This window comes from Amblyomma maculatum, chromosome 1, assembly GCF_055883805.1.
Source record: "Amblyomma maculatum isolate TAMU_Amacu chromosome 1, ASM5588380v1, whole genome shotgun sequence".
In the NCBI taxonomy this organism is placed as follows: domain Eukaryota; kingdom Metazoa; phylum Arthropoda; class Arachnida; order Ixodida; family Ixodidae; genus Amblyomma; species Amblyomma maculatum.
The window spans coordinates 393,708,476-393,721,136 of record NC_139344.1 but is presented as its reverse complement, the minus strand read 5'-3'; the positions used below and the strand labels follow the sequence as shown (position 1 = coordinate 393,721,136).

The 12,661-nt window shown below is 43.3% G+C and overlaps 1 protein-coding gene across 2 annotated transcripts in view; it reads left to right on the top strand.

Annotated features, from left to right (window-relative positions):
- Positions 1 to 12,661, top strand: part of LOC146208583 (uncharacterized) — a 32,397-nt gene that overhangs the window by 8,819 nt on the left and 10,917 nt on the right. For both annotated transcript variants that reach the window (XM_084595116.1, XM_084595107.1), the window contains exons 7-13: positions 978 to 1,664; positions 5,010 to 5,209; positions 5,798 to 5,900; positions 6,439 to 6,609; positions 7,649 to 7,739; positions 8,394 to 9,279; positions 12,040 to 12,446. In XM_084595116.1, coding sequence (XP_084451242.1) covers positions 978 to 1,664; positions 5,010 to 5,209; positions 5,798 to 5,900; positions 6,439 to 6,609; positions 7,649 to 7,739; positions 8,394 to 9,279; positions 12,040 to 12,446 — 2,545 coding nt within the window. The remainder of the gene's footprint in view (positions 1 to 977; positions 1,665 to 5,009; positions 5,210 to 5,797; positions 5,901 to 6,438; positions 6,610 to 7,648; positions 7,740 to 8,393; positions 9,280 to 12,039; positions 12,447 to 12,661) is intronic.

Genomic DNA, 12,661 nt, shown 5'->3' with positions numbered 1-12,661 from the left:
TGCCCGCAGTAAAGCAAGGCTCAAAAATGCTGCTGGTGATTTAGCGCTTGTTTGTAGGGGGCAACTGGCATGTGTACGCATTACTTTCTCCCAGATGGCTACAGCGTCACCAATCTTTTTGCTTCTACACAAAAGCTAACTTTAACTTTATGCTTCAGGCTGCCGTAGAAAAAAAAAATGGCAGGACCTGAAAAAAAAAAAAAGCCGCCTCAAACATCGGCAATCCTCGCAGCGACGCACGAGCTGAAACTCGTATCCTGGAAGGACTTTTGAAAACGACCGCTAGGCATCTTTCAGTGGCACCCCTATAGGTGGGGCACGGGCTGTATAGGTCTCACTCTACTTCCTGTCGTGTACAGTACTAGTACATTAGTATAATTGCTTGGTACTCATGCTAGGATATACTTTAACTTCAATATACTGATTACATTATTGTTTTTAAACAATAACTCTAGGTTCAAATTGCTGTTCTGCAAATGCCTTAATTCAATGCTAAGTAGAATTAAGTTTTGCTACAGCTATTTTCTATTCTATCCTTTTTTAATTGCTGCTGTATCATGCACAAGATGTAGCAGAAGTGGGTACTGAATTTTAGATTTGAAGCATCGGGAAAATGTCAGTATAACTACAAATCTTCAGGATAGGTGAGCTCATTGATTGGAAAGACACAGAAGTCGGACAAGTAGTTAGATATGTGGCCTGCAACCCATTGCTGGATAAGCGGAAGAAAAGAAGAAGGAGGGTTTTCAAACTGGTGCAACCTATAATATGGTTAGATAAATGCCTCATGAACTGTTTCATTGGCGTTGAGTTGTTTGGCTGTTAGTGGAAAATAAAATTGCAGAACAGTCTGATGGGGCCAGAAACGAACAATTTTTCAAATTGTATTTGTCATAATTATTGCAACCAAGCTTGCTATTTGCATTTCATTACGTTTTTTTGAGTTCTCAACGTTCTCTGGTTTGTTTAAATTTCAGGTGTCGACCCTTAGCTGCCATCCTGGCTCAACCAAGGCACTGGGATGCTGCTACGCACATCCGCGGGACCACTTGGCCACTTCACACCTGGCCGCATATGAGGAACGTCTTCTGGCCTACATGAACTCATTTCCGAGACCGCTCTATCCTCCCCGGAACCCTTTTGTTAGCGACGAAGAGCCTGTAAGGGACTCTGGCATCGACCTTCGGAAGAGACCAGAAGCAAGAAATGACAGCCATTCCTCAAGCACGAGGCAGTCAAGTCTCGCAAGCAGTGAAGCTCCCGATATGGCAGAGAAACAGCCAAGCAGTTGGCGGTCTGAACATAGCTCAGGTGTTTCTCACCGTCCTGAAAGCAGAGAGGGCCACGAGGGTCAGCACAGCAGAGTGGAAGCCAATGTCACCATGGTGACTGCTGAACCACAAAGTGAAGGCTTTGAAGTTTCTGAGGCTGCAGCAGAGACCCAGACAGAAGTGAGCGAGGAGATTGACGTAGATGGCAGTTCGCGGGGCCCTTCACCACTGTCGTCAGAACCTGGTGCGGCATGTGCTGGATCATCCCATGCCACATCTGTGGCTTGCACAGCTGCAACTTTGTCGACACCTGCTGTGTCGTCTGCTGTGTCATCCACTGCGTCGTCTGGTGCTGCGGCGGCCTCATCTCCAATTGTGATGCAGCAGACACCGGTGCGACCATTTGCTAATGCATAGGTTTCCAAACACTATGCAAAATGAATTCTGATCATTATGAGTTGATTAGGCTGTGGGCATTACTTATATTACTATATATTTTACTATGGTAGAATGAGAGATAGAAGATGGCTACAGAGTATGAAAGAGCACTGAACAAGGGTTGAGGTGGAGCCTAAGTTCACAAGCTGAGCAAACATTTCAACAAGGGGACTTGTCTTCCGATCCCAGACTAAGTCCCCTAGTCGAAACTTTGGCTCGACTTGCGAACTGAGGCTTCTCCTCAACTGTTGTTCAGTGCTCTTATATATTAAACTATATTATATTACACTGTATTACTATTGCCATATTATTATTCAGGTTGCATTATAAGCATCGTTTTTATTAATCTTTTCTTTTCTCGTTTTTTTTTTTTTTGCACTACATTTATTCCTTAATAGGCTTCAGAACTTTCCGAAGTCAAGAAGGCAAACCTGATTCTGAGGGTACATTGGCGCTTATTACTTAATGTGGGATGGAAACATCTTGTGGAGTGATTATACTAAGGTAAAACATTTTGCTGGCTACTCAGTGCTTCAGTCTCTTTGATAACAACTTGCACTTCATAAAAACGTTCATAGTGGAAAAAAACTGCACAAAAGATTAAGTACCAAAAGAAAAAAGCTATAGGACAAACACTGTTCTGTAGCCTTCTTCTGGTCTCATCATTTGTGCGCTGTTTCTTTTCCAACATGAACATTTAACAACCCGCCCATCTAGACATTCCACTAAATTGAAAGATTTTAGCAAGCGAGTTGTCCTGCGTCTTTTTTGGGAACATTTTTATATTGTGCTAAGTTGTTACCCAGGAGATGTAGCACTATTCAGGTGCGCGGATGCCCACCTCGCTCAAAAGGTGAGCTGTGCAAACCAGTAAATGTACAGTTATACGATGTAGTGGCTGTTACGACAGAAGATTTCACTAAGAAAATGTACTGGTGTGTTCTTTTCAGGGTCTTTTTTTGTTGTAGATAACTTGGAATGAATTGCACCAAGAATGGATTAAAAGGGAGGCTTACAAGGGTGTAATAGACGGTTTCTCTCAATGCTTGAGTGTCCACTACACATTATAATGATTGTCAAAAGTCTGTGCTGTATTTTCCAGTGTATAACCCCTTCAGGCGCTGCGTCCACATATGTGGACGTGACCCAAATTTCACTATATCTTTGCATGGAGTGCAAATTTTCGCCTTTGAATTTGGCACCCGTAACATTCGGACCCACCCTGTCGAGTATGTGGCGCTATCTCTTGTTGCTACAGCAAAATGTTCTAGTAAATGGCAAGTAAAGATTGATGTCTCAGCGTTTTATGGCGGGACAAATGAGCAGCTCTTATTTTTGCATGCCTCTTTCTAAACTGATGCCTAATAATACTATTTCTTGTAATGAATGTGGGAATAAGGAAATGTTGATGTTGCATGCGAGATTTCATTATCTTGGACATAGAAAAAGTGCTGCAGTAGACTTTCATAGTTCAGCATCTACAAATGTGGACACGGCGTCTTAATGCCGAAATTGTTAATGTGTGCGCGAAACTTTATTATTTCGTGCAGAGCAGTACATAATACGCTTATTTGCGTGCTGGTGTCACAGTCTGAAGGCGCAATGTATTCTCGCAGGAAAACATTTATTCTTGTTTATAATTAGTTCGAAAATGCAGAAGATGTTGCAATGCTTTCATTCATGTAGCAGCTTTGAGGCACCATGTCCACATATGTGGACGCAAACAAAATATATTTTTGCATAATCTTTTATATTTGAGTTCTGCCTGGCCTACTGATCATGCCTGGTGCAAAAAAAAAAAAATTTCAGAAAATTTAATTGGCGCCTGAAGAGGATAAGTTGTGTTGGTTTTCTGAAATTTTTTTTTTGATGCGTCTTATACCAAGGTGCGGCTTATATACGACACAAAGGTGATGCACCACAGTGCACGCTATCTTTTGCCATGCACTGTAACTCTTCCCGAAAAGAAATTTATGTTAAAGAAGGAGAAACTCGATCGAGTTATAAAATTTTATCTTACAGGTGAAACCACAATCTCGCTAATACTGAACTGGATGCGATGGCAGTACGAAGCGTGCTCTGCCACCACATCTACTCACGGCATATTTTACAAAGTTTCAATTTCGGCATCGCATCCATGAGTTTCTATGCTAAATTCCAGTGGTATGTTGTTGGTTATATTGCACAGAATATGAACAGGGCCAAGGAGACAGTTTAACTTGAATGAAAAAAAAGCATCTGTCACAGGCGCAATACTGCATAACCGCTTCGATTGATAAAAGCAAGAAAAAAAAAAAAGTAAGCTGCTTTCAAAGGTGTTATGCAAATGATTGACTGTTGGCTTTACACACTCATAAAGCTATTTGCAATATTTTTTTCTGGCTCTGCAATGTCTTAGTGCACTGCCAAATTTTGCCAAGCAAATCAATGCATTTGACTTTTCTCAAAACAAACACCCTGCACCACGCTGTTTTGTCATGCTGCCAAGGCCATTGCTGTAAACAGTGCACACAACTTGGGCTAAGAGCCAACTCTGAAGAGCTGGTTGCGGGAAGGTGGCGGCACGCTTCCAAGAGATCGAGCAAAGTCTATACATGACAGTTATTGCGAGCGCCTTTTCCCGCATTGTGATGAAAGGATTCTCAGCATTCAGTTGATGCTTGCCAGATCAACAGGTGTATCTTGTTACATCGATGCAACTTATATGTGTATCTTTTTTTTAATAAATGCTGTCTGCAGGGGCTGCTACTTTTACTCAGACACACCATGTATACTGGAAAATATGGTATCATATCCATACTAGTTTAATGTTTTCTCAGTCTTCTTCTTTGCTTTCAGGCTGTGATAAGTGCAGTCTTTGTTGTCCAAGGCAGAGCTCACAGACTATTCTTGTTGTGTGTGTTATATTGACAGATTCTCGTCTCTCATTGCTGGACAGGGGAAGGGTGATGCATCTCCTTAACTGCGCTTGATTTCTTAAGTTTTGTGACCTCGGATGCAATTAGGGTAAAAACCGTATTACCCTGGGATAGTTTTAACACAGGAAGTTGTGCTACCCTTCAGTTTTCGTGCAATGCACATTGGTCTAGTAGCTGGCCTATAAGTAAGATATAGTACACAACCTGCTGGTGTCAAACTGTGGACTGTTTTATAAAAATAGACATTTCATAATGAAGGATGAAATGCTTCAGGGCTACTGAGCAGTGCGAGCCACATTTTCAAGGTTTCTGGTCTAGGAAATTAAGTCAGCTCTGCAGGCATAGAACATCATGCATAGTTCCTCTTTGTGCCTGACTGCAGGATCCATCTGTCCCCAGAAGCCCAACAATGTTTGAAACGCCAGAAAATGTAGGAGTTCCTCCACTGCCAGCCCGCTTTCCGAATCCAGACTCGCCTCGTGCTATCCTGGCTCAGGAGAGATCACTGCAGCCTTCTCTCACAACACCCATGAAGGAGGTCCGCTTCGACCCTGACCGGTTTAATTCTCCTCGACGTAAAAGGTTTGTCAGATTTCAGTTTCTTTTTGCTTCGCATACATTTATTCTTTTTGATCATACACTGTGCAACAGTGGGGTGCTTCTAAAGAAACTTACATCATAGCTTCTGTTTATGGCATGAAGATAAATATAAAATTTGCATTGGAATGCTGGAATTATCGATAACAGAGGAATAGTGCTGCTTGCAGGTGTGTTCAATACAAAGAGGAGACACATTTTGAACTATACCTGTTCCATTATATCTGCGTGTATTTATTTCTTTTTAATCATTTTTAACACTGACTTTTGTAGTGTAAAAAGCCAGCCACAATATGGCGAGGGAACCGTGACTGCAACTCAAATGAAGCGTTTGTTATGAGGTCTTGCACAAGAGGGTTCAAGTTGAAGAGCATGCATGGTAGTTTAGCTTTGTTCATGGGAATTACGCTTATTATGCTTATTATGGTTGGTGGGAATTGCTGTCATCGTTGCAGTAACATCAGTCTTCACGGTGCTGTGTTACTTTTCTGATTTTCTTTTGTTTCACCAAAGCGCTTGTTCTTAGGCGGGATCGTAGTAAGACGTGAATTAACCACCCTTTACTCTGCACAGTCTCATACCAAGGCGCCGACTTCTGGCTGGTATCTCTCCATCTTTCAAGCAGAATGTGGATTCTGGAAGTGGCACGTCGTCTGAGGAGTCTAGAGAGGTTTCGGTAATTATGCGTCTCTTTTCTCGCTTTCAGTCAGCTTTCACAACTTGTTTCAACACTACATATTAAAAAAAACTATTTGGGAAATTCTGTGCTATTTTTTAAACTTACTTAACATCTTTTCATGAAGTGGTGTATAAATTGTTGAACATTGGTAATGTATTTGCTGTGGCATCACTGTCCTGCCAGTTGACTTTTCAAGAAGACTTGTTTTCTTTTTCTTTGTCCTTAGTTTGAATTCACTGAATGTTCATGACTTCTGTGTAAAGTCTGTCTTGCTGAGCAGCAGTAGTAAACTGGGTATTTTAACTTGCTTTTCTGTATCATTTTCACTTTATATTTAGCCTAAAATACTGTTACTGTATTGATATTGCACTTTGGTGTGATTTGTTAAAAGCTTAGCATTTTGTTATAATCGTGACATCATTGATCTGCTGATTTGCAGGGCACAAGAGGGATTCTGAGGATTTCTCGTAATGATGCTCTTTTGTTGCGTAAGCTGTACTGTATGCTTGCATGTGTTTTGTCTCCCTCTGTGTAGGCTCTTCTTGACGAGCTGGTTCACAACTACCCATTTGTAACAAAGCTGGTGGAGAACATAAACCAGGCCGTTGTGGGCCCGGATAACAACTGCAGCGAAGGTACCGTCTCCCGCCTGGAGGCTATTCCTGAAGAAACCACTATAGACACCCGGGAAATGTTGACCTCTCAGGTGATTAGCGAGATCCTTAGCTTAAAGATTTGTGCCAGCATCTCTCAGATGGGCACTGAATACAATCTAAGATTTTTCGGTTGCCAGCATCTCTCAGATGGGCACTGAACACAATCTAAGATTTTCTGGTTTTAAAAATTCAAGTGAACCCTGCTGTTACATCTTTTACGGGCTCGTATATAAGGAAATACAGCAGCCGAGAACAGCGCATGCCAAGCTTTACTTGTTACATCCCGCACTTTTTAATTTCCTGCATTCTCAGCATGCTTCTTTGGAATTTGCAAGGCTTTGTGGCTCTTGCAATCGGTTTCCACAGGGGCTGCATTAATGCTGAGAAATTCTTTTTTATTGCAACCTACAAACTGCACCTCGTAAGCTAGTATAAGCAAGGCCAGGCCTGCTGTGCATCGAAGCTGCTGCGGATGATTCTTTAGAGCAGAGCTGTACACTGCCAGTGAGTAAAGGTCCCATCCTGTTGGTAGTATATAACAAGCCGATTGATCTCTCTTTAAAATTAAGGTACAGTAAGGTACAGTTGGTCTTTGCAATATCTTCAGCAATGAAGTATGCCATGCGATGTCTGCCGCTGATATTCAGTCTGTGTGATTGATTTTGCCGCATGATTAGTGGAGCGACGAATGCTAGCAGCATCAAAAATGAGTACTAGAGAATGAAGGCTACCCTCAGGCACACCCCACGTTTACTTCATCACACTTTGTTGTAGCGCTAACACTGATCGCAGATGACCAAGGGTGCACAGCCAACTCATGTTTGTGTGTGAAAAGGGATTGCAGTTCTTCTTTCAATATAGAATGTTCTAGTCAATGTGTGACAGACGTGAGAAGTAGGGCTATAATTGGGATGGGATTTTCAAGAGGATGTTCTGGCTGCTCATTGTGAGCATCAATTCGATGTATCTGGCTTCAATACATTTTTGGTTGACAGTGTGACTTTTTTTTTTTTTTTCTTATTCCATATTTTAACATCCTTGCACTTCACTGGTGTGGTTTTGTGTCATCATGCACACATTGCATTCCAGGATTCCTCCATGCCGGACTCTCTGATAAAGGAGATCTTGAACAAAACCGAGAATGACCCTGTCTTTGAGGAAGCCCTTGCCCAGATATGTGGTAGGCCACTTTACTCGTGACATAAGTATTCTAATTAGCAATCGGGCAGTGAGCATGCATATTCTTGATGGCTACTGAACTGTGCATGTTCAGTATGACAGTTAGCGGTAGAAGTTTTGAATCTGCAGTGTCTTATCGCTCGTTTGAACTTGGTGCTGCTGACAACTTAGCCAGAGTCAAAATTTAATGCACCATCCAGTTGTACTGAATCTGGGGCACTATGTTGCAGTAATGACGAATTAATGTTGGAGCAAGGAGCCCTTACTTCATGCAAGCCACCATGTTTTGCTTAGTGCTGTTTTAGCTGTGGCTATGCATATTATTTCTTCAATAGTCATTTTGGTTTAACGTAAGCTATATACCTGCAGGACTCTTCCAGACCTGTACATGCATAGTGGTGACTTGCTTTGTGTTAATATGGGCCCCTGTATCTAAAGCTTGCTAATGAGTGGTAACTACATGTTCCTCACGCATGCAGAGGAGGTGAATGTATAAGCCATTATCTTGACGACAAAGATGCAAAGTGAGCTTAGTTTTATTGGTAGGACACAGGCTTTTGTCATATCTTGGACCAATGTTTCGGCAGTGGAATCTAAAAAAAAAAAAGAGCACCTGTAGCCTTTTGCTAGTTCAGTGCAGGGCTTGTTTTTACAGAGAGGCTGGACACAACAAACGAGGTTCACGGAGTCCTCGTCACACCTTCGAAGAGTTGCTCCAAACTGCGACAGCAAAAAGAAAATACCAGTCCTAGGACACCATGCCAGTCCCGGCGGCCTGTCTCTCAGCCCACAACGCCGCAGTTGATGTGTCTGTTTGAGTCACCTCGCCAATCGCTGCCGACAACTCCACCGAGACGTTCGCTCAGGCTGAGTGCGCAAACCAAGCACGCCCAGAAACACGCCCAGCAACCTCCTCTCCCTCGTTCTCCTCCACCAGCGCCTCCTCCTCCTCCTCCTCTGTCTCCCCCACCTCCTCCCTCATCAGGTCCGTCTACAAGTAGGGAGAATACCCAGTGTCGGACCACGGTAACCACCCAAGCAAAACCGAGGACACCGCCACAGACAGCTAAGGTTGCTCCAGTAAACAAGACTAATTCTAGAACTTCACCTGCAGTGCATTTGATCAACCAGTCTCCTCGGAAGAATAGTAATACCAGTGCTTCACCTGCAGATAATTTGACGAACCAGTCTCCTCCAAAACAGTCCCCTCTGAAACTACCTTTGCCTCCACTGCCAATCCCGAGGTCACCTCTAAGAGTGACCCATGATGGCACATTCAGGGTGCCTGTGAGTGTGCCCCTGAAGTCATTTGTAAAAGAGTCGGCAGTCATGCTGCCAAAAGTTGTGCTGTCGCCTCTCAAGCACACAGTGCAGATAGTTTCGAAAGCAACGGAGAATGGAGAAACGGTGACCTGTATCTCCATTCCTGACCCACCACAGCCCGGTGAAAGCCCCCAGCCAAAGCACTGCACAACATTGGAAGACGTGATCGACTCGGTCCTTTCACCGGAGCGTCGAAGAGCGCTGTGCCAAACAGAGAGGTCTGTGTCACGTTTGTCACGCATTGATGCTACTTCACGGGCTAGGCGCTGCTGTAGTGTTGATGACCGTATGGTTTGGAAAGGCGTTCTTTTTTATGTTCACTTTGAACTTTATGTTGCCGCCTGTTTATCATTAGCAATGACATAATGTTTAGTTTATAACATGCCGTGGAATGAACTCTTTTTGCATGGCACATTAACCCCTCCGTGATGGCTTTGTTATGAAGCTTGCTTTTTTTGCTGGCACTGTTACATGTGTTTTATATACCAGTGAAAGAAGTTGCAATATTTTGATCGAGTCTGCATGTAAGATCATCATACTGTATTCTTTGATCTGGCACTGTTACATGTGTTTTATGTACTAGTGAAAGAAGTTGCAATATTTTGATTGAGTCTGCATGTAAGATCGTCATACTGTATTATTTGATCTTGAGCATATAACATCAAACCGCTGTCCAACAACCTGTGCATGCTTTAGCACAGTATGCGCTTGTTACCTTTGGCTGAGTAAAGCTTTGTTTTGTTGTGGCAGTGCACGACCATTTCTACAGCTGAAAGGTAATATTTAACCAGCCTAGTTTATGTTCCAAGGTATCGGTTAGCTCAGGGGTTCTCGGACTCCTTGGCAGCAAGGAACGCCAACAGCCACCAATGTGTGTCGTTCCCTCTTTATGCCTTGTTTGCCACGTTCTAAACATACATATAACTGACAGAGCAACTTAGCATGCTTCCAAGTTTAAGGATGGAGCAACTTGGCACACCGAATTGGCAAGTTGGCCAGGCAGGCCAAAAAAGCTGGCGCGCACAGCATCTTCGTGCGATGCCCAAAAGTCTGTGCTGGAGACGATGCCTACGCTGACGGCACGAAACTGAGAATAATAAAAGCTAACTCTCTAGAACAGGTTTAAGAGAACTAGGAACTGCGCATGGTCCGCACATAACAATAGGAGCGCGACAGTCTAGTGGGAGTTCGCAGAACCCCCGGGCTCCACAGTACACATCTTAATAACCTCTTGGTTAGCTTCATGCATTATTTTGAAAACAACTGGTTGGACGAAATTAGTCACCAGTAAGATTGAAATCAATTGATATAGTAATGTACATATCCAAAGGCTTTTTTTGGATCAGTAACTTTGGATAGAGCTGATAGGCCTACTTTCACATCAGGTGGCCAAAGTTGCCTTCAGGTTCGAACAGTTTGCTTGGCTGGTTTTACATATATGATGTACGAGTGAAATTCTGCTTGTGTAATCTTGAAGCACTGTTTGCATTAAGAATGGTGTAAACGAATATGCTGAGCATGGACACAGCACTGTCCTATCTGCATTAGCTGTGTTATATCTGCATATTTGTTGGATTCACTTCTTCAAGCAATATCGGTTGTTTTGAATTAGTAACAGGCATAAACTGGGGGTTGTATCTCTCGAGCACTTCATTCTTTCCAGAGATTGTGACTTGCACAGCATGGTGTCGCTGCCAGCAGTGTTTGTGGCCCACGTGATGAAGCGAGCACATTGACAGAAGCAAAATGAGAGCGCTGTAGGCCAGCGAGATAAGCGTGAGGTGCTCACTGTCTCTGGAAAGAATGAATGTGGCGCTACAGTGTTAAAATGAGAGAGTGAACGTAAAAGAAAAGTGAAACTATTGCACACTGGATGAATGCACCTATCTGTGATTATAACAGGCAGACTGCCTGAGGGGGACCTTTTTCCACGTGCCTCGCTGTTTGCATTTCAATGTGGCTGCAGTGTCACAGGGTCTAAGGTCTGGAGGAGGGGAGGAAGCATATAGAGCTCCGCTGTGGTGTACATGTGAGCGTGTTGCGGCTAGGGAACACAGTGTAAAAGCAAGAACGTTGCCACTGCCAGGGCAGTAATGCAAGGAGATGAAGCATTAGAAAAGATTAAAAAAAGGAGTGCAGGATAGCTTGTCGTTACTTTTTTTATTGCTGCAATAGCATCAGTGGTATTACAAATCTGCTCCATCTTGGGGGATTCCCCTAAATATTCGATCAACATCGATGGACCGATTGTGATTCTGTTGAGAGGTTTATTCTGTGATAAGGAAAATGCAAATGGGGACAAAGTTCTGCGACCATTAGAAAAGAAGAGCTGCTCAGGTCTTTAGCCAGGATATCCTAATCAACCTTTTATATGAAGCGAAAGTGTCAATGTAGAAGTGTACTTTATTTAGCGAGTTGCATTTTTAAATATTATGCAATTAAAATCATATGTGACAGTCAAGCCATATTCTGCCATACTGTTTTGTAAAGTGACCAGCCGAAGATAGAGACGTGATTATTATGTTACAATGGGAAGATTTAAAGGATCCTGATGAGTGCTGCGGATGAGTGCTCAGAAGGCTACGGATGAGTGCTCTGTCCGGCACCACTGTCAGCTTCATCTTCATTTAGCCCGTCAAAATGCTAAGCAGTTGCTTGATGCCATTTTTTTAGCAGCTATTACGAGTTATTGAATATTTCCATCAATTTAGAGGCTTGGCAGCTTTGCATATTTTGAACACCTGTGCATTGCTCATATAAGCTTTGATTTGGAATGCATATGACCTTCCTCACCTGCATGGCCAGCATGCTAGCTTAACTTGAAATTTACTCTTGTGGCACATTTTGAGTTCTTAGTGCTTTCAAACAGTAACAGCTCTTCCTTTCGTTGACTTCTTTTTTTTTTCTGCTGACATTCTGGCATTGGTAAGGATGTCTCACAGTAGTCTTTTCTTTTTTTTGTTTCCGTCCCATGTCAGTGTTGTTGCAGTGCCACCACCGCCATCTGGAGCAGCTGAGGCCCAAAACCGCGTTGTCATTATGCCGGAAAATGGCCAGGTCATGGTGTGTACCAGCAATGGCATGACGCAGGAACTGCGGGCACTCACAACATCTCCGCTGCCCGCCAGCCCCGGGTCACCAGTTGTTTCCAACATCATCTACCCAAACATGGTGTTCAGCACAGTGCCTTCACTGAACCCCATCAGTTTTGTGATGTCAGGTGCAATGTCAACTTCTGCCACGGGCCAGTTGGTGTTGTCCAGTGATGGTACTGTGAGAATTGCATCGCAGACCGCCAACAAGCCAATAGCCAAGAAGCGGCTTCCCTTACTGCAGCCTAGGGGGCCCCTCCCTACGCAGCCCTCACCTCCAGCTGCTTTCAAGCGTAAGAATGTCTCCTTTGTCTGTCTTATTTGACTGAGGTGGAAATTTAAGCGAATTGACATTTGAGTTAGGGATGAACACAGTGTGCAGGATTTGGCATTTCAAGTGTAAATGTTCAGTGGGAGCACGCTTCCTGCTGCTTTTTTTCTAATAGATAAGATATTTAGGTATTGAAACTCGTACCTGTCAAAGCGAGGGAAACCTATAAGCAGGTGC